General features: G+C 40.4%; 2 protein-coding genes and 1 pseudogene across 3 annotated transcripts; 1 reads left to right on the top strand and 2 right to left on the bottom strand.

The window, feature by feature from the left end:
• Positions 1-190: 190 nt before the first annotated feature.
• Positions 191-6,594, top strand: LOC129048992 (putative tripartite motif-containing protein 49B). 2 transcript variants are annotated; one of them, XM_054526213.1, is made up of 6 exons: positions 195-605; positions 871-966; positions 2,749-2,979; positions 3,700-3,722; positions 4,916-5,013; positions 6,095-6,594. In XM_054526213.1, the coding sequence occupies exons 1-6, from the start codon at positions 195-197 to the stop codon at positions 6,592-6,594; spliced, it is 1,359 nt and encodes a 452-aa protein (XP_054382188.1). The 2 variants fall into 2 exon arrangements, with proteins under 2 accessions (XP_054382189.1, XP_054382188.1); XM_054526214.1 differs by lacking the exon at positions 2,749-2,979 and having other exon boundaries at positions 191-605.
• A 6,798-nt stretch (positions 6,595-13,392) lies between these two features.
• LOC129048991 (ankyrin repeat domain-containing protein 33B-like) lies at positions 13,393-15,422 on the bottom strand (annotated as a pseudogene).
• A 3,541-nt stretch (positions 15,423-18,963) lies between these two features.
• LOC129048990 (tripartite motif-containing protein 64C-like) lies at positions 18,964-19,542 on the bottom strand. Its single transcript, XM_054526212.1, has one exon. It carries the CDS (start codon positions 19,489-19,491, stop codon positions 18,964-18,966), a length of 528 nt encoding a protein of 175 aa, XP_054382187.1. The 5' UTR covers positions 19,492-19,542.
• Between the last annotated feature and the right edge of the window lie 2,094 nt (positions 19,543-21,636).

Below are 21,636 nucleotides of genomic sequence, written 5' to 3'. Positions count from 1 at the left end.
TAATATCTGCTATAAAGCCAGGAGACTCCCCCTACGTGTGAATTTTTAAGTTTGTAACAGAAGAAATAGTTTGTTGTACTTTAATGAACACTGTCAAGAGAAGAAAATATAACTATCACATATCTCCACATGTTTAGAAGCTTTTCATCAACCCAGGCCCCAAAATGACATGTTTCTCTTTGTTCCTCAGAAACATGAATTCTGGAATCTTACAGGTCTTCCAGAGGGAACTCACCTGCCCCATCTGCATGAACTACTTCATAGACCCGGTCACCATAGACTGTGGGCACAGCTTTTGCAGGCCCTGTTTCTACCTCAACTGGCAAGACATTCCAGTTCTTGTCCAGTGCTCTGAATGCACAAAGTCAATAGAGCAGATAAACCTCAAAACCAACATTCATTTGAAGAAGATGGCTTCTCTTGCCAGAAAAGTCAGTCTCTGGCTATTCCTGAGCTCTGAGGAGCAAATGTGTGGCACTCACAGGGAGACAAAAAAGATGTTCTGTGAAATGGACAAGAGCCTGCTCTGTTTGCTGTGCTCCAGCTCTCAGGAGCACCGGAATCACAGACACTGTCCCATTGAGTCGGCTGCTGAGGAACACCGGGTAAGTGATGCCTCTGAAGATCGATTTCTGTAAAGGATGCATAAAATTCCTGTGGGTCTATTTTCTTGGAGATTGGGTAAAGCCAACTCTGAGTCCCTTTAAGCAGCTCTGTTTGGGCTTTCTTAGCTTCCAACCTCTGGGCTTTGACAAACATAAAGGGAAACAAAGGAAATGCCATTTACTAGGGGCTTATTTGTCTCTCATTCTGGGCCCCCTCCCTATGTCATGGTCTGCACTGGTGCTTCAATTTATGGCTCTTTTGCAGGAGAAGCTTTTACAGAAAATGCAGTCTTTATGGGAAAAAGCCTGTGAAAATCACAGAAACCTGAATGTGGAAACCACAAGAACCAGACACTGGAAGGTTAGTCCTGTACTACTCTACCTTCTCCAGGAACTTATGGTGGGCAAATGGGTGACTCTTAAAATAGGAACTTGATATCAAACTGTAATGTTTCTGGGGTTCAGTTTAAAAAAAAAAGCGAGAGAAAACATTGAGAAAAAGTGGCTTCATTTTTATATAGAATAGTATGCCTGTTAAGTAGGATTTCTAAGAAAACTACTGATGTCACCCAAAGCATGCTGGTTTGTTTCATACAAACCTATAGTTATACACCAACAGATCCAAGAAACTGGGCCATCTCACAGCATTCTATATGTGCTGGTTGGATAAATGCTGGGCAAAAGGGTTATTTGGCAGTCATGGAATGCTCAACTGAAACTTCTGAGTGTCTGTCAGCATTAATCAGAATGCTGGTGTGCAAGTAGTATTTGGAATTGTATGGAAAATTTGAGGCAGAAAAAGTGACAGGGCAAATCTAGGGAAACCATGAAATTAAGAATCTCATCTAATTAATATTGAATAATACATAATATATGAAGAGAAAAGCGGTGAGAAATACGGATTTGTGTCTTGAGGGAGACATGTAAACATGCCAGAAATATGGGAACAAGTGTCTAAATATAAGAAGAACTCTGAGGACTTCAGAAAAATATTAAAAATAATTTTCTCCATGTGGATGTATATTTTGAGGGTATGATAGCTAATATTAGTTTGTTTAAAAGTATTTCATGAGAACTTAGTCTATGGCGAATATTAAATTAGAAAATATACTAGTAAAGAAGAAAGGAAGCACCTTTGTCCTCACAAATCATACAATCCAAATAAGAGAGTCAAATGGTCAATACACAAATGTATGCAATATATGATGTATTTGAGTGTGGTAGGTTTTTTGTTGGAGAATAATCAAGCAGGGAAGTAGAAAAGGACAATAGAGGCCAGAAACAGGAGATTAGTTTTGAGTTTTAAATAGGGTGGTCAGAAAAAAGAATCACTGAAAAATTCAAATTGAAACAAAGTTTTGAAGAGGAGGGGGAACACAAATGTGTGTGTGGATATATATGTGGACCATGAGTGTGAATATATATGTATATGTATGTATGTTTATGTGGTTGTGTGTGTATATATATGTATGTATGTATGTGTGTGTTTGTATACATACATATTTTATTTATATATATATATATATGTAATTCTAGTTGGAGAGAACAGCATATGCAGTAGTTTTGAGTTTGTGTATATTTGGAGGCCTGAGGAACCACAGAGAAGTCTATGTTTCAGATTGGGATGACTTAGAAAAAGAATGGAAGGAAATGAATTCAGAGAGACAAAGATGGCCAAATCATCAACGCAGCCTTAGTAGGATAGGTTTTGCTGGGCGAAATGCACTTAGCTGGACATGCTAGTCTAAGGTCATTTTACATATAATGAGTTTAAGCAACTTGTTGCGTATGTCAGAAATAGAAATAATTGTTTCCTTTCTAGTAACTATAACTCTATACTCCAACTCTTAAGCACGAACTGTTCTTACTTTTCCATAAATATGGGTTGGAATAGAGAAATTCAAATTGTGTTTTTTTATTTCCAACTATCTCAGAAAACACATTATCTTCAATAAATGTAATGTAATTTGTCAGATACAGCTATGTTGATCTTTATGCAGAAAGAAAGGAAAGGAACAGATTCTAAGAACTGGCAAGACAGAGGTTTAAACTATTGGATGTTCAAGAGACAAAAGGAATCAGTGAGATTTAATAGGAGAGGAATAAATACATTTCTCTTTTGACTAACCCATTATCACTGCAGGGTTATGTGAATTTAAGGCTAGAAGCTATTAGAGCTGAGTATCAGAAGATGCCTGCATTTCACCATGAAGAAGAAAAACATAATTTGGAGATGCTGAAAAAGAAGGGGAAAGATATTTTTCATCAACTTCATTTAAGTAAAGCCAAAATGGCTCATAGGAGGGAGATTTTAAGAGGAACGTATGAGGAGCTGAAGGAAATGTGCCATAAACCAGATGTGGAGCTACTTCAGGTACAAACTCACAATGTGGTTTCAGGTTTTTGACTATTCACATGTATAAGTATTTTCCTCATGGCTGAACTCCATCTCCCTACTTTTATTTCCATGATGTGTTTCCAAAAACATATTCACATAACTAATGCTACTTTATTGGGAGAGTATAGCCCCACCAAGGGATTCTACCAGGCCAAAGGTCCCTCCTACTTTATCCACCAGCCACAAAACTTTGTAGAATGGTCAAGGTAACAGCCCCAAGACATATTCCCCACCTAATTCAATAATATACTTTGGGTTGTTAAAGATGTATAAAATAGTGAGTGATTCATTTACATTTAGGTTATGGAAATGTTTGGAAACATGGCAAAATCAGAAGTTTTGGGAATCTAGGTTCGCATTAACATTATTTTGGGGTCCACTCATTTGGGTAACAGGTTCAGCTGAAGATGACTGAGTAGATTCTTCGTGGTTACCACAGAGCATAGACCCTCTGGGCCTCTTCTCCCTTCACTTGTTTAGAGAATGTCTTCAAGACTCAGCCTTTCCCAGGACATTAATTAATAACAATACAACTGACTTGGTTTTTCATTACAGAAGAAATAGAAAATGTTTTCCCGAAGAGAAGATGGTAGGGGAATAATATCTTCAGAAACTGAGTACAAATCTCACACTGAACTTAGTGAAAGATGCATCTTGTGAAATGCACTAAATGTTTCTTTCTTTTTTTTTTCCCAGGCTTTTGGAGACATATTACACAGGTGAGTGTGTATCTAGATTTTAGCATATGTTCTTTAAGATTCCACGAATATCAAAGAAGGCTCTATTAAAGTCATGGCATAAATAATTAAGATATTGATACCACACCACTTTTTTTTTTACATCTACTTTCGTTCCCACACCTTAAAAGACAAGGCCACAAAGTAAATAAATGAATAAAAGAAGAGTGAACTAAAACAAACAATTTGATTCCTGAATTTTTTTTTTTTTTTTTTTTTTTTTGAGAGGGTGTCTCGCTCTGTCACCCAGGCTGGAGTGCAATGGCAGGATCTCGGCTCACTGCAAGCTCCGCCTCCCGGGTTCACACCATTCCCCTGCCTCAGCCTCCCAAGTACCCGGGACTACAGGCACCTGCCACCAAACCCGGCTAATTTTTTGTATTTTTAGTAGAGACGGGGTTTCACCATGTTAGCCAGGATGATGTCTATCTCCTGATCCCGTGATCTGCCCGCCTCGGCCTCCCAAAGTGCTGGGATTACAGGCGTGAACCACCGCGCCCGGCCCCTGATTTTGTTTTATTGCTTGAAAGCCTGCACAGGAGAAAGATAAGAGTTTTGTTTTGTGGATGGTGAGAAAGTCACCAGAGGAAGCAGGAGAGAAGAGGAGGAAGTATTTTAGCAGTGAAAAAGTGTTGATGTTTTGTTTTTTATACATATATACATATCAGTTAACAGTTCTGAAAAATAGATTGAAAAAAACTGTGGAGTGTTAGAACTGTATAAGTCTCTAGGGAAGTTCTTTGCTAAAAGGCAGATGTCCCTGCCTAGAACAAGTTTCCATTCTTTATCTTGAGAAGGAAGCAGTGGATGCATCAGTCTCCCCAGAACCCCGCTATTTCAGACAAAGATGTCAGGGGAGTCTGCCAAGAAGTGGAACTCAGAATTTCATTTCTAAATATTCTGAAGGCCATAAGGCTAAGGAACCTTACACATCTGGGGCAAAAAAAAAAAAAAAAAAAAAAAAGAAGGATCAGATTGAATTCTGACTTAGACTCTTCCATCATGCTTTAAAATTTAGAAACTGTAAAGAATTAATTTGCAAAAGGAAGTAATAATTTTTGAATTATCAAATGTGTAGATTCAAAGGATTCTCATGAAATATCTTTTACATACAAATAGTGATTTTTATTTATTTTATGGCTGTAGATGTTGTAACTGCAGGTTTTTCCTTGCAGGAGTGAGTCCGTGCTGCTGCACATGCCCCAGCCTCTGAATCCAGAGCTCAGTGCAGGGCCCATCACTGGACTGATGGACAGACTCAACGAATTCCGAGGTAAGTCTCCACCCATAGGCAGCACTCCCACTTTCTCTAAATATTATTATTGTTGGGATCACATAGGTAATATTTCCTATTTTATCAAATATTTTACTTCTTTTAAGACATAAGTGAACAATATAACCATGCAACCCTTTGGTATCTGTGTCTGTATTTATAGTCAGATTTATAGCATTAAGCTTGAAAGATAGTGAAAAAGAAATACTTTCTGGCATAATATATACTAAGTTATATAATGGGAAAAAGGAGTAGGGTAGAAAATTTAAAAAAGGAGCAAATGAAATAATGCTCAGAATGGTGAATTATTTAATGTTAAATACAAAATTGTACATTTCTTTAGTGTATTCATTTGAACTGCTAAGAACTGTTCTTTGGGGGAATATAGTTTTCTGGAGATCCTTGGGGGTTTTGTATTTTTTTAATGTGTATGTATTATTCATATATTGCAAACATTTGAATTACTGGGAAAAGCTAAATGGAAGAAATCATTTTCTGAATATAAGTAAAATTACAAATGAAAATAAGTTCAGTTTAATTGCAATATGAAGAGCTACATGTTAAGTCTAAAATCCAGCTTCAGCCCAGAGCTAGCATGGAGGACCGCAGAGAGACTGGTCAAAGATTTTGCAGAGATCTCCTTAAATTATCAGTTATAACATGTACATATGGATTTTTATCCAGATATCTAGAGCAGTTCTTGAGTAAGTGACAATCTTCACATTCTTTCCAAAATGATAGCGCTAGTTTTTAAGAATAAGAAACATTTCTAAATAATGATCTTGATAACAGCATAGCATTTAGGGCATACAATGTGTAAATTTTACTTGAAAATTGGATTGAAAGAAGTTGGTCTCACATTTGGCTCTCAATATGTAAGTTTTCAATAAAATATAATATCTGTGGTTAGGGTTTTGTTTGTATTGTATATAATATTAATCATCTCTATACTTTACTAGAAGTTACAAGCAAAACTGTCTTTATGACTTTACATTTCCTGGTACAGTAACTTCTTGATAGAACAATTATTTTTTTCTTATTTACACATGTTTATGCATGTTTTCTTTTTCTTTTTTTGCAGTGCATATTACTCTGCAGCATGAAGAAGCCAACAGTCATATCTTTCTATATGAAATTTTGAGAAGCATGTGTATTGGATGTGACCACCAAGATGTACCCTATATCACTGCAACACCTAGAAGTTTTCTTGCATGGGGTGTTCAGACTTTCACCTCCGGCAAATATTACTGGGAGGTCCATGTAGGGGAATCCTGGAATTGGGCTTTTGGTGTCTGTAATATGTATTGGAAAGAGAAGAATCAGAATGAGAAGATAGATGGAGAGGAGGGACTCTTTCTTCTTGGGTGTGTTAAGAATGACATTCAACGCTGTCTCTTTACCACCTCCCCACTTATGCTGCAATATATCCCAAAACCTACCAGCCGAGTAGGATTATTCCTGGATTATGAGGCTAAGACTGTGAGCTTTGTTGATGTTAATCAAAGCTCCCTAATATACACCATCCCTAATTGCTCTTTCTCACCTCCTCTCAGGCCTATCTTTTGCCGTATTCACTTCTGACCAGAGACAAATCAGAAATGTATTCACATGCTGTGGGAACCCCTTTATCCCAGGAAGTCCTCTTCCTTGTGCCTTAACATACAGGACAAATAGGCTCTATTTTATGTCTTGAATTGCCTTCTAATGTTATCAAAACTCATTTATTGTGTTACTATTAAATATGCTGAAACACTAAAAGTATATGTATTGGTTCTTTATTAAATAATTTTTGAAAAATCATTATTCATGATCATGGCATACAGTATATTCTCTTTTTTCTTTATTTCTGTCACTGAATGAAATAATAGATGACAGACATGTCTGAATGAAGTTAAAATCAATGGAAGACAGTCGGGATCTTTTGCTTCATGCAAAAAACTTGGATTGAAGTCTCAATGATAACTGGGAAATGTTTCTCTTCCTCTTTATCTAGCTATATTACACTTACTCATCATGTTTCATTGTATTAATCTATCCTTTGAGGTAATATTATTTGGCCTTCTATGCTGGGCTTTATTTGCAGTTCTCACCACAGATATGAATAATCCTTCATTATTAGTGTGCTCATCTACATTGAAATACACAAGGTGATCAGACCAATGCTGGATTAATTAAATATTGGAAAAAAAGTAACTAAATACTGACTCCTACCTCAAACCATACGCAGTCATTTCCAGATAGATTCAAGGCCTGAAAGGAAGGGGAACCTGATACAATATTCTCACAAGGATTTCTTAACCAGGGCACAAATTAATAATTAAAACAATTAGTTCATTTATATTGATAATGATGACTTCTGTGTTTCAAAAAAAATTATGCAAACTAGTAGTGGAGAAAGATATTCACCCCAACATACATAAAGTAAAATATAATACATGTATATGATGAATACTTAAATTGTAATAAATAAAAGACAGTGAACTTAATAGAAGATTGGCTAAAATATTTGAACAGACACTTTACAGAATTGGATACATAAATAACTAGCCAAATATAAAAAAGTGCTCACTTTCATTAGCCTTACAAAAGTAAGAATTAATCCACCAGTTGTACCACAGGCCCCCATAAAAAAATACCAAAATTTAAAGACACACAATATTGTGTGTTGTCAAAGACACAGAATAAATGAAATTTATCCATGGCTGGAGAGATGTAAGTGGAAATCCCTCTTGGGAAACTGACTATTAGCATTTCTTATGGGCTAGATATTCTAATTCTAAAATATAGTCAACTGATTGCCTACATATACTTCAACATACACAATATTGTTCACTGCATCAATTTTTATAGTAGCTCCAAATTAGACCCAAAATATTCTTCAACTGTAGAATAGCTAAATAAATTTGGTGTATTTATACAAAATAATCCTATAAAACAAAAAAAATAACTCATTGAATGCAACAAAGTTGATGAATCTCAGAAACGAGTTAATAAACATATGCCAACTTATACAATAAAATTGATGTTAAGAAAAGACTTTTCCATGTATATAATATATTGGTAACTGTAAGCTCTTTGTGGGTTCCATAATTACATGAACACTGTGGAATTATAAATTTTAAGACACAAAATGTCAAATAATGCACAAGGTAGTAGAATAAAAAAGGAGCCCAGGTATGGTGGCAGATACCTCTAATCCCAGCACTTGGAGAGACCAAGGTGTGAGAATGGCTTGTGGCCAGGAGTTCCAGACCAGTGGAGGCAACATAGTGAGACCTCATGTCTACTAAACATTCCTTTAGAAATCAGCCTGGCATGATGGCACATGTTATAGTCCCAGCTACTCAGGGGGCTGATGCAGCAGGATGGCTCGTGCCCAGAAGATCCAGGCTGCAGTGAGCCATGGTGCTGCCCTGCAGTCCAGCCTGTGACAGAATGACAGTCTGTCTCAATAATAAAACAAATTATAATTACTTGATATAACACAAACCAATATATTATAAATGCTCTAATTATAGGTATTGTAAATATTGATTTATTTAAAATAACTCAGAAAGCTGGGATAGCTACATGTTTGCTTAGACCAGAGAAAAGTGTCCTGGGAAGTAAGTTTAAAGTATTTTTATTAGAGTAAGGGAGGATGAAGTGCTTTATTACAAATGTGATACACACCAGAATCTGCTATGAATAGTCTCATGTCTAGAGGATTTGCGGATATCTAGGTAAACAGTAATTCTTGGGTTCCTGAAGCCTAGCAGGTGCATATTCAGTGTGTCTTCTCTGGAGATGTCTTCTCTGGAAAGTTTGACTTTTTTTCTTATTATACTTTAAGTTCTAGGGTACATGTGCACAATGTGCAGGTTTGTTACATATGTATACATGTGCCATGTTGGTGTGCTGCACCCATTAACTCGTCATTTACATTAGGTATATCTCCTAATGCTATCTCTCCCTCTCCCCCCACCCCACAACAGGCCCCAATGTGTGACGTTCCCCTTCCTGTGTCCAAGTGATCTCATTGTTCAATTCCCACCTGTGAGTGAGAACATGCAGTGTTCGTTTTTTTGTCCTTGTGATAGTTTGCTGACAATGATGGTTTCCAGCTTCATCCATGTCCCTACAAAGGACACGAACTCATCCTTTTTTATGGCTGCATAGTATTCCATGTTGTATATGTGCCACATTTTCTTAATCCAGTCTATCATTATTGGACATTTTGGTTGGTTCCACCTCTTTGCTATTGTGAATAGTGCCACAATAAACATACGTGTGCATGTGTTTTTATAGCAGCATGATTCATAATCCTTCGGGTATATACCCAGTAATGGGATGGCTGGGTCAAATAATATTTCTAGTTCTAGATCCCTGAGGAATTGTCACACTGTCTTCCACAACGGTTGAACTAGTTTCCTGTCCCACCAACAGTGTAAAAGTGTTCCTATTTCTCCACATCCTCTCCAGCACCTGTTGTTTCCTGACTTTTTAATGATCATCATTGTAACTGGTGTGAGATGGCATCGCATTGTGGTTTTGATTTGCATTTCTCTGATGGCCAGTGATGAAGAACATTTTTTCATGTGTCTGTTGGCTTCATAAATGTCATCTTTTGAGAAGTGTTTGTTCATCTCCTTCGCCCACTTTTTGATGGGGTTGTTTGTTTTCTTCTTGTAAATTCGTTTGAGTTCTTTGTAGATTCTGGATATTAGCCCTTTGTCGGATGAGTAGATTGCAAAAATTTTCTCGCATTCTGTAGGTTGCCTGTTCACTCTGATGACAGTTTCTTTTGCTGTGCAGGAGCTCTTTAATTAGATCCCATTGGTCTATTTTGGTTTCTATTGCCATTGCTTTTCGTGTTTTAGACATTTACATTTAAGGTTTTAGACATGAATAATATCCTTCAGAGTGTTTTCCAACTCAGTTCCATACTCCCCGTCACTTTCATCACCAATCAGACATAGATTTCGTCTTTTCACATAGTCCCATATTTCTTGGAGGCTTTGTTCATTTCTTTTTACTCCTTTCTCTCTAAACTTCTCTTCTCACTTCCTTTCATTCATTTGATCTTCAATCGCTGATACCCTTTCTTCCAGTTGATCGAATTGGCTACTGAAGCTTGTGCATTCATCACATAGTTCTCGGGCCATGGTTTTCACCTGCATCAGGTCATTTAAGGACTTCTCTACATTGGTTATTCTAGTTAGCCATTCATCTGATCTTTTTTCAAGGTTTTTAGCTTCTTTGCAATGAATTGGAACTTCCTCCTTTAGCAGGGAGAAGTTTGATTGTCTGAAGCCTTCTTCTCTCAACTCGTCAAAATCATTCTCCATCCAGCTTTGTTCCATTGTGGGTGAGGATCTGCATTCCTTTGGAGGGGGAGAGGTGCTCTGATTTTTAGAATTTTCAGTTTTTCTGCTCTGTTTTTTCCCCATCTTTGTGGTTTTATCTACCTTTGAGCTTTGATGATGGTGACGTACAGATGGGGTTTTGGTGTGGATGTCCTTCCTGTTTGTTAGTTTTCCTTCTAACAGTCAGGACCCTCAGCTGCAGGTCTGTTGGAGTTTGCTGGAGGTCCACTCCAGACCCTGTTTGCCTGGGTATCAGCAGCGGAGGCTGCAGAACACTGAATATTGCTGAACAGCAAATGTTGCCGCCTGATCATTCCTCTACAAGCTTCATCTCAGAGGCGTAAGTGGCCATGTGAGGTGTCAGTCTGCCCCTACTGGGGGGTGCCTCCTGGTTAGGCTACTCAGGGACCGACTTGAGGAGGCAGTCTGTCGGTTCTCAGATCTCAAACTCTGTGCTGGGAGAACCACTACTCTCTTCAAAGCTGTCAGACAAGGACATTTAAGTCTGCAGAGGTTTCTGCTGCCTTTTGTTCAGCTATGCCTTGCCCCCAGAAGTGGAGTCTACAGAGGCAGGCAGGCCTCCTTGAGCTGCAGTGGGCTCCACCCTGTTTGAGCTTCCAGGCTGCTTTGTTTACATACTGAAGCCTCAGAAATGGCGGGCGCCCCTCCCCCAGCCTCACTGCTGCCTTGCAGTTGGATCTCAGACTGCTGTGCTAGAAATGAGCAAGGCTCTGTTGGCATGGGACCCTCTGAACCGATGCAGGATATAATCTCCTGGTGTGCCATTTGCTAAGTCCACTGGAAAAGCACAGTATTAGGGTGGGGGTGACCCGATTTTCCAGGTGCCATCTTTCACAGCTTCCTTTGGCTAGGAAAGGGAATTCCCTGACCCCTTGCACTTCCTGGGTGAGGTGATGCCTCATCCTCCTTCGGCTCACGCTGGGTGGGCTGCATCTACTGTCCTGCACCCACTCTCCAACAAGCCCCAGTGAGATGAATCTGGTACCTCAGTTGGAAATGTAGTAGTCACTCATCTTCTGCGTCACTCACGCTGGGAGCTGTAGACTGGAGCTGTTCCTATTCAGCCACCTTGGAACCCGAGTTTGATTTTTAAGTGATTTTTAACTTCCCACGGCGGAAACAGGAAGGAATGCCTGGCGACCCACAAAGGGTCAGATGCCACATCAACCCGAGCAGAAGCTGCCTAACTCTGGCTGTTCCAATGACAATTAGACGTTCTTGGGAAGGTGGAGCCCTTTGTGGGAGCTCTGCAAAGTGGCCACTTAAAGGTGACTGAGGCCTCTCAAAATCCCTGTGTTAGAGCTGCAGCTCTCCATGTGGGCTGCAGTGCAGTCACCTATGGAGCTTTAGGACAGGCCCAGGGCTCATCTCCCTGGACCAGTGCCTTGAGAACTTTCACAGAAGGGATAGCCTGCTTGGAGAAGCGTGCCTGGGAGACCATGTGGCACTGCCTGGCTGGGTCCTCAGCTGACAGAGGTGAGGGTAGGGCTTATGGTGACTTGGTAATGCTGTGAATTAGGTACATGTAGCAGGAAGATGCCACAATGCCAACGCCCCACATCTTGGAAATTCCATGAGGTCCGCATGAGGTTGAACTAAACACCAAGTGCAGTCCTCAAAGGAAAATAAAAGAAATATCCACATAAGGGACTCTTTTGAACTGAGTCTGGAAAAGAAGGCTGCCTGGTCCACTCCAGGAGAATTTGCCTAAAACAAGTTTGCTTCCCATTGCATTCTCTTTGCTTGTTTTAAACATCACCTCCTCCCCATTCCTGTAATTTGCATCATTCTGGGCTCCTTACTCTTGTTGCATCCTTTATTATATTTTAAGGATGCCTGGATTCGACTTACTGAAGAGCATATATGGCTTAATTTTGTATTTCTGGTAACCATTTATTACATTACCCCCATTTTATCAAATGACACGTTTTTCTCACATCTTTTTTTAATATATTAAAGATTTTGTATCCAGTTTATCTAAAACTCCTTGCTTAAAATGAGTTTAATTCTAGCAATACATACATGCTTATTTTTGCATTGTTTTATAATTTGACGATAAAAGTTTTTCCCCAATATATGACTGTATGGATAATACTTTTTAAAAAGATACAATAAAATCTGATCTCTCTGTCTCACTTGATCATGTGGCTGAACTAGTCAATCCCTCCAACAAATAGAAATATCCGGCATCACTTAATCTAATTAATAAAAACATGCAGTGTGCACGTGCACCCATGATGAGAAGAAAAGATCAAAGCAAACAGCCCAAAAGGAGAGAATCCCATGATTTCCGTGTAAACTCCTACAGATATCATAAATATTTATTGCTAGAAACAGTATTTTAAATAAAAGGTCTTCAGGCAAGTGTATTAAAACTGCCTTGGATACAAGGGGTCCTACAACTTGTAAAAATTGGCAAATTGGATAACGATTAAAAATACAAAATTACACAGAAAATACCCTTTAATAAATTTATTTTTTTAAATTGAGACAGAGTTTGGCTCTCGTTGCCCAGGCCGGAGTGCAACGGCGCGATCTTGGCTGCCTGCCACCTCTGCCTCCAGGGTTCAAGCGATTCTCCTACCTCAGCCTCCCGAGTAGTTGTGCCACCATGCTCGGCTAATTTTGTATTTTTAGTAGAGACAGGGTTTCTCCATGTTGGTCACACTAGTCTCAAACTCCCAACCACAGGAGATCCGCCTGCCTTGGCCTCCCAAAGTGCTGGGTTTACAGGCGTGAGCCACCGCCTCCGGCCTAATAAATTGATCTTCAAAAACATCTTAATGGAGGTTCTCTAAAGGGAGCCTTTTAGGCAACATGCCCTCTAGGTGTACTGATTGCTAGGGTGGCTGGTGTCAGGCGAATCGATGTGGCTCCCCCAGGCCCTTCCTGGGAGCATCCTAGAGAGACAGCGTGGAAATACACGCGGCCCGGTGGTCCCGGGAGCTGCCATGGTGCCCAGCCACGCGGCCTCGCCCTGCCCTCAAACCCCGTGTCAAGCACCCGCGGATTCTCACGTCCTCTTCTACCAGGGCAGCGGGCGCTTCTCCTGCACCTTGGCCTGGCGCTTCTTCTCGGCCTCCTCCGCCTCCGGTTTCTCCTCCTTGGCCACCTTGTTAGGCCACCTGGGTATCCGCATATGGCCGCTGTCCTTGGTGTTGCACTTCCGAGCTGGCCTCTTGGGCTGGAAGGTGGGCGCGGGTGCCTTGCTGAGGCGGACCCGGGGCACCACCATGCCTGGCCGCCAGCTGCTCCGCCGCAGGCGCTGCAGGGGCAGGAGGCTGGCCTTCCACGCGGCGGGTTCGGCAGAGCCCCAGGACCCCGGCAGCGGGGCAGGTGGGAGGCAGGCTCTTGGGGAGCCCTCCCGGGAGCCCGCCGCCCCTAGGCCAGGCCGCTTGAGCAGCTCTGCGCACTCCGTTTCCCCCGCCCCCTGCGCCCCGCCGCCCCCTGCGCCCCGCCGCCCCCTGCGCCCCGCCGCCCCCTGCGCCCCGCCGCCCCCTGCGCCCCGCCGCCCCCTGCGCCCCGCCGCCCCCTGCGCCCCGCCGCCCCCTGCGCCCCGCCGACCCCTACGCCTCGCCGCCAGAATTTCCTGCGCTGCCAGGATTTCCTGCGCCGCCAGGATTTCCTGCACCGCCAGCCGCCTCTTCCCACGCACAGGGTGCTCTCGGGATACACAGTCTGGCACGCGAGGGCCACGGGCGGGGCTGTTAGAGGCTCGTGGTCATCCTGACCATGGGGTCCAGGGCGCCCGGGTCCTCTGGGCCCCGCACGGAGCGCGGCGTCAGCGCGGACAGCTCGCAGTCCCTGACCCTCTGCAGGTAGTTTTTGGAGCCCTCGGGCTTCAGCGCCCTCTCGTGGAGCGGAGGCAGCTCCAGTTGGTACTTTTCCCCCAACCGCTCCTGGCAGGGGCGCTCCAGGAGCCTCTGCATGAGGCGACGTGTAAGTGGCCACTCATCTGGCGACATCCCACGGCGAGGACCCTCGTGTGAACACCCGCCCCTGCTAGCTCAGGGCTCCGATGTTTTCGGTTCGACCCTGCATGGCGGCTTTCAACCCAAACGCATCCCTCCTTCAAGGTCAAGACCCAGGACATAGTTCAACAAGTAGTTGGTGATGATAGCGTGCCCTGACTGGGCCAGAGCAGGCTCTTTAGTAAAACAGCGCAGGAAAGTCATGAAACAGATGCTCAGCTCCTTTCTTCATTTTCACTTTAATTCCGTGATGCCTCTGTGTCCGTCTGACGACATCTCTCCTGGGGTCTGGGACTCTGCTGGTCTTCAATGCCTACTGAGAAGGGTTCCTGGCCATCATCAGCCATGAAAACCTCAAAGCCCTCTGTCCTCAACGTGGGATTCCTGGGCCAGCGGCATCAGCCTCACCAGGAAACCTGTTCTTCTGCTCATTCTTGGGCCCCACCCCAGGCCTATTCAAAGAAAGACTCCAGGGGCAGGGCTTGGCAGCCTGTGTTTCCACCAGATCTGTGTTAAAGCTCAAATGAACCAACCAGCCCAGGGGATGCTGACGCAGGAAGGGCAGGGCTGAGAGCCAGTGTCTAAGGCAACTGTACCCATGGGGCCAGAGGCAGCTCCTGCCTGTGCAGCTATGATTAGGGCTGCGTTCCCCTCCCTGTCCTGCCAGTTGACATCAATGTGGGGGTACTCAGCTAAGGCCATCACGGTATATCCACAAAGTCGTGGTAGCAGGCGACAATAAGGCCGGTCCAGCCATTATGGTATGTCTCCTGCACCTTCTTAAAGCTCACCCCACACCGCACCAGCGTCTGCAGCTGCCCCACGCCTCCAGGATGCCCTCCTCCAGGACGCTCTCCATGCCCTCGACGCCGTGCTCCTCCTCGTCCTGGAAAGGGTACAAAGAGTCATCAGAGGCGATGCTGTGGGTGTCCGGCAGACTGGAGAAGTCCTGGAACTCTTTGGAGTCAGTGCGGTCCTCCTCGACCTGTGCGCCTAGGAGTGGGGATGGTGGTGGTGGGATCATGCAGCGCGCCCCGCCACCCTGCGGCCAGGTCCCGGCCAGCAGCACCATGCTGGAGGCGTGGGCGGGGGATCGCGGCACTGTCCCAGAAAGCCTGGCGAACACCAAGGTCCCTGCTTCTCACTACTGAGTCCCCAGAGAAGCCCTAGCTCCCGCCCCCAGCCCGGCGGAAACTTCCCTTCTTTTACATTGTTAAGTTTGTTTTTATTTTAATTTTCTTAGGACATTGATAAAATCACTTTCGGATAATTGGGATTAAAAATTAAATAATTTTCAACTTTACCTTTTTTTAAAATTGTCACAATTCATTTTAATGCTTTTATTCGTTTGTAAATTTTAATTATTGTAATTTATATCTTCAATTATTATGGAAGAATTTTAGAAAAGTCTTTTCACATATTAAAGTCTAATTAATTAACTATTATTTATTCTCTCCTCTATCTCAAATACGGACTTTAAACTTTTAGAACATTTTATGTTTTGAGACTCTTGTTACTTATGTGACATTTTAACTATTATTCTTCACTCTTCTAGTGAATTTTTAATGTCATTCAAAGGGTACATCTTTCTATAGTGAGAATTAAACATAGTTCTCAAAAATATTCTCAGATATTTAGAATTTCACCTTCCACTGGCATGTTAAGTATGTTCTTCTAATGCATGTTTTTCCCCCAAGTCCTCATGTTATAGTCCATTTTCACCCTCCATTCAGGAGGTGATTTTATTTATTTATTTATTTATTTATTTATTCACTGAGACAGAGTCTCACTCAGTCTGTCACTGAGGCTAGAGTGCAGTGGCATGATCTCTGTTCACTGCTATCTTTGCCTCCTGGTTCAAGTGATTATCCTGCCTCAGCCTCCATAAAAAAATCTGTAACCAGGCTATTGATAAATAACTTCTTTTAGGGATAAAAAACTCAGAAAATTCAGGATTTCTGGATTGATGATTTACAATGTTTTTAGTGGTCTCTCTTTAATTTATTTCAATTGTAAGTAATTCTTGGTGATATTCTAATGTAAATTCTGTCAGGTGAAGAGAATAAATGAATTAAGTATCTCTAGGAGAATCAATAGAATAAGATTATCTTGGTTAAATGGTTGAGAAAATATGGTAAATAGACACAAAAACTTTTTCGTCTTCCAAAATCAGAGTCAAATACTACATGATCATAAAGTAGCTAATACTGTCTTTCTGCAAAATGAATCTGAGCTAAATTAAAAGAATGTCAGAAATAAATTTTTCCTTGAAAACTAGGAACAAATAATGTAATTAAATTATGAGGCTTTGACTGTTGCATAGAGTTTTAGCATCAACAGAAAAGCTCCCAAAACATAGGTGAAAATCAAAAAGGAGTGCTGGGTTGGAGCCCTAAGGTGAATAATTTTATCATCTCAGATCACTTGGAAACAAGCAGCGAGTCTAAAAGAAGCTGATGATAAGCTTTCTCTCCGCTAACCCCTAATGTTCTGCATGAAATGTGTGAAGGCAGAAGAGAGACAGTTTATTACAGTCTACGGGGTATAGAGTGAAGTAATAAGAGAACAATTCTGATAAGTATTTTCAAAATTTGGAGAATCATTCCTATCTAAATCATTCATTTAAGGGACTAAAATACAAGTATGAGGTTTCTTGCTACCTAACCGTCAGTTAGCCAGGCTCTAAAAAGGACAACGCTGGACACCTCGACTGTGATAAAAAGCAGGGTTGACTCACTCTTGAATACTAAGAACTGGTGCTAACCTTAGGCAGCAGCTTATCTATTTGGTTGAGGTTCAGCTTTGTTTCATTGAACAAATCTCTTGGGTTATTTTCAGTTTTGCCAGTCAATTAATTTGTTTTCTGAATCAAATGATAAGAATAAATATGGTTTTGAGTGTAAACAGCATTCCCAGATATATCTTACAACTTGGTGTGCCATCTGCCTAATTTTGAACCTATAGGTGGGAATAAATGCATTGTGAAAAACACCGGGTGATTTCCTTAAAGCCAAATACTCTTGTCCCTCCTACTTTTCTTCTGGCTTTCCTGCTGCATGGGACATGGCAATAAATGGGAGTTTCCTGCACACAGAGATAAAATGCACTTTTTGAAGATGTCAGTCTTCTTCTTGACTAACTCCTATATTGGTCCAAACATGTGAGAGAAATGCACCTTCTGAATCGTTTCAAATTCGTGGTCTTTGTTAGAGCACATAAGCCGGTGCCCTAGGAGACGTAGCTATTACATTCTATTATAGAATTTTCCATTCTGTATCATCTGGATTCTTATTTAAAGTGTAAACTAATTTTGTTCTTTCTACTGCAAAAGAAGGTTTATACCACTTTATGCTTAGTAATTAAATTTATATGTCAGTTTAAGGCCAGTCTCCACTATTCTAAGTCCTGCTCCTGTTCCCCATCATCTTATATAGGAACCTTCATTTTCAATGGTTTATATTAAAAAACCTAAGACAATTGAAATCAACCCTATAAAAATTATGCTACAATTATTTTAAACCCTAACATAATAGTGTTATCTTTGATATCAATCTGAAAATCAATTTATTTCTTATCTTTTGATAGCTATTCATTAGTATGTTCTATCCTATTTTGTTACTTACATTTTGGAAAAGTTTCTCAATGTTAGAATAATATTTATACATATTAACTCCTCTACTTATCCATTAATTCATTTTATTTATTGTGTAATCTATTCTAAAAATTGCATTCGATAATGGTAATATATTAGCAAAGAAGACAAATACTGCCATTGCCCCCTTGGAATTTTCAATCTTGTAGTAATAAGTGTAAGAGTTTTCTGAATGTTATAATCTGATATAATATACTCGAGAAGATGTAATAGCAGAGCAACCCAGCACTGAAAAACTGTTGCATGAGCTGAAATGCGATTAATAACTAGGATGTTGAGAAATAATAAAGTCTGTGAGGTCAACTTAACGTGCTCAGACTTAGAAAGAAAATAAGCACACTTCTTTATTCTTTGTAAGATAAGATATCCACCAGTTCATTTTTCTACCCCAGCCTGGTTCAAATATACAAGTAAGACAAATGGTTTAGTATATACAAACTGAAAACATACTCTCTGAAAAAGAAATCAGATTTAAAAAAGAACTTATATTGTATGATTTTATTTACCTGAATGCAAAAACATAAAAAGTAGATTAAGTGTTCTGAAGGAATGGGGGAAGGTGAATGGAGAATAAATGTTAATGGGTATTGGGATTCTTCTGGAAGTGATAAAAGCGCCCAGGTGGTAAGAGAGTTCTGATGGCTGCTCAAGTGTGATGTACTAACAATCTCTGAATTAAGTACATTAGAACATGACTTTCACAGTAAGTGAATGAATCTCAAAAAAACTAGTACAAAAAAAGCCATTATCGATTTTCTAGTAAAGATTCCACAATAATTTATTAATTAAAATAGCTTAATTAATGAATGTACACATTCAAGGTGGTTATCCCATTTATAACCATAAAGTAATTACATTCCATGAAGTTACAATGAGCTCACAGGCTCTCACACATAGGGTCTTAGGACACTATTTGCCTCATATATGGGAGGTCACAACAAATCATCATGAAACCAACTTTTCATGTACAACCAAAGCAAAAGAAAGGCCTCAGAGGGGAAGAGAAGGAGGAAGGAGGAAAATCATAGATAAGAGAACCTTTAGAAACATCAAAAAAACTCACAGATCCATTATCATAATCCAGAAACACCCCAACCCGACCCTGAGGCCTTTGCACATACTGAATTAAAGGTGGAGAGTTGGTGGAGAGACTATAGTGATTGCTCCTCTTTGAGGAAATTGAAAAAAATGTTTCATCAGAATCAAAAACGATACTGGTATCTGCTGTCCTGGAATCTCGACAGACTCCCAGAATCCAATTGGAGGAGTGGGTCACATCCACTTCCCAGTAATGCTTGCCGGAGGTGAATGCTTGCGCTCCCCACACAGCAAAGCTCTCCACTCCCTGGAGATCCATGGGTGCACTGAGATGGTCATCTCCAAATATCACATGTCTCACATCCTCAGAAAGGCTTATATAGCAAGGAGTCATTTCCGTGCTCAGAGCATTATCCACTGACAAGGAAAAAAATATATTAGTGAGTACCATGAGGGACAGAGGCTCTGTGGCCCAATTATTCACTTCATTTGCTCTTCTTCCAAGAAAATACAGAAAAAAGGAAACCAAGAGATTTCAGCCCCATGCATCCATGAGGATGAAATATTATTACACCTCTACAGCATATACAATTATGTATCATTCCTTAAATAATAGAGAAAAAATGTGACCATATCACTGGGCAAAGTAATGATTTAATGTCTATCTCTGCATAGTTTGTTTCAGAACATATCTAAAATGTTTTTTTCTTCAATAGAAAAATCTTCTTGTATTATTTGTCTTTAAGATCATCAACAGGTAGACATCAATTTGCTGTGATGTGAGTATTTATTGGAATGTAAGTTATGCCTGTTATAGTCTCAAACATCAAAAATTTGGTAGAAATTAACACATGTAAAGTTTATAAGTTTCCAAAAAAAATACTCTGGCTTTACGTTTTCTGTTTAGGCCCTGATTCAATCTACTCTGGATTCCTGCCCTCTGCTACCTAGACCTGCTCTCTAGAATGGGCCTAACATAGTTAGGCCATGTTCACAGATCCCTCACCTTTCACTTGTTACAAGATGTTTCTGATGGCATTAGAATTATCCTGATTATGGATATTTTAGTCATTTTCTTTGTTGATCAAAATGTTCTGATTTTGTAAATAATAAAAATTACTTATAAAATGCATGTAAATGCACAAAGAATAGAAATAATTAAAAACCATTATGCCAAATCTAAGCCTTCAAAATTGAATTAAATTAAATAAACACAAAATACTGATGAACTCTTGACCTCAAGTGATCCAGCTGCCTAGGCCTCCCAAAATGCTGGGATTACAAAAACAGCAACTACATGCTGGAATGATGACTGGGAACTTGCCTAGAGTCTCCAGTGATTATCCTCCTCATAACAAGGCAGAAAGCCTTCCTCAGAATTATCTGGACTGACATTACTCATTGTCCAGACCTGTAAAGAGACTCCTGTAACCAGTGCTGTGAGTCTCAAATGTGCTCCTTCAATAATGCAGTAGAAGGCCTGAGTTTCCACATAGTAGCATCCTTGAATGCCTGGAGACTTTTAAGGCCTAAGAACGTATTGATCCTGTGAACTATATGCTTTGTAAAATCTCAGGTTATGTGAGGTGTTTGGACAAATTAAGTTTCAGGGTGATATCCACTATTGAGACAGAAAATTAGTCTAAAGAATTAAGACCTCAAAGTCCAGAATGAGAAAAAATTGTTTTGCTTAGAGCCTCCTTATAATTGTCTTACTTGTTTTATAGATATAAGCACTAGAGGACAAGCTCTACCTGATATAGCTGGCCTAGACATATGCAGAGTTATTAATTGCAGAAGAAAGAATTATACCTTTCAGATAAAATGGCTACAAAAAACAATTAGTTGCTGTTTTTGAGACAAGTTCTCACACTGTCACCGAGGCTGGAGTGCAACGGCACAATCAGAACTCACTGCAGTTTTCTACTCCTGGACTCAAGCAATCCTCCCAACTCAGCCTCCTGAGAAGCTGGGACAACAGGTGCACACCACCACTCAAGGCTAATTTTCTGTTTATTTTTTGGTAGAGATAAGGTCTTACTATGTTGCCCAGGCTGACCTCAAACTCTTGGCCTCCACTGATTTTTCTGCCTTGGCCTCCCAAAGCACTGGGATTATAAGAATGGCCACTGTAACCAGCTTTAGATCAATTTTATTTAATACAGATAGCTTCCCAACTGAAAATATCGTATTGGAATTCTCTTAATTCAGCAAAGCAATGTTATTACTGACCCAGTCTTCACTTATTTTCAGCTTACATGCAAGAACAATATTACCTTTATTTTTTAATTTGTTTTATTTTATATTTTCAAGGTGCACAATATGTCGTTTTGAGATACATGTGCATAAGGAAATGATTAGTATAATGAAGAAAATTAACAAATCGATCATATCACTTAGCTCTGCTTCTTTTTATGATAAGGACACCAAAAATCTAGTCCCTCAGAATATTTCCCAAAAACAATACAAGATTATCTAATATACCTACAGGTTGTACATCAGATTCATTTATTCTACATTACTGCACCTTTACAACTTTTGCCCTTCATTTACGTATTTCCTTCCCACCAATGTAACCACCTTTTTTAATGTATTG

Source organism: Pongo abelii, chromosome 9 (assembly GCF_028885655.2).
Source record: "Pongo abelii isolate AG06213 chromosome 9, NHGRI_mPonAbe1-v2.0_pri, whole genome shotgun sequence".
NCBI lineage: Eukaryota > Metazoa > Chordata > Mammalia > Primates > Hominidae > Pongo > Pongo abelii.
Note: the sequence above shows the minus strand (reverse complement) of the source record. Positions and strands in the feature narration are given on the sequence as shown.

What these genes read in the sequence shown, in the direction of transcription:
- LOC129048990 (XM_054526212.1), bottom strand. Translation starts at nt 19,491, where the DNA reads ATGGTACTCACTAATATATTTTTTTCCTTGTCAGTGGATAATGCTCTG.
- LOC129048992 (XM_054526213.1), top strand. Translation starts at nt 195, where the DNA reads ATGAATTCTGGAATCTTACAGGTCTTCCAGAGGGAACTCACCTGCCCC. An exon ending in CAGATGTGGAGCTACTTCAG is followed by an intron (nt 2,980 to 3,699) that starts GTACAAACTCAC and finishes TTTTTTTCCCAG; the next exon opens with GCTTTTGGAGACATATTACA. An exon ending in CAGACTCAACGAATTCCGAG is followed by an intron (nt 5,014 to 6,094) that starts GTAAGTCTCCAC and finishes CTTTTTTTGCAG; the next exon opens with TGCATATTACTCTGCAGCAT.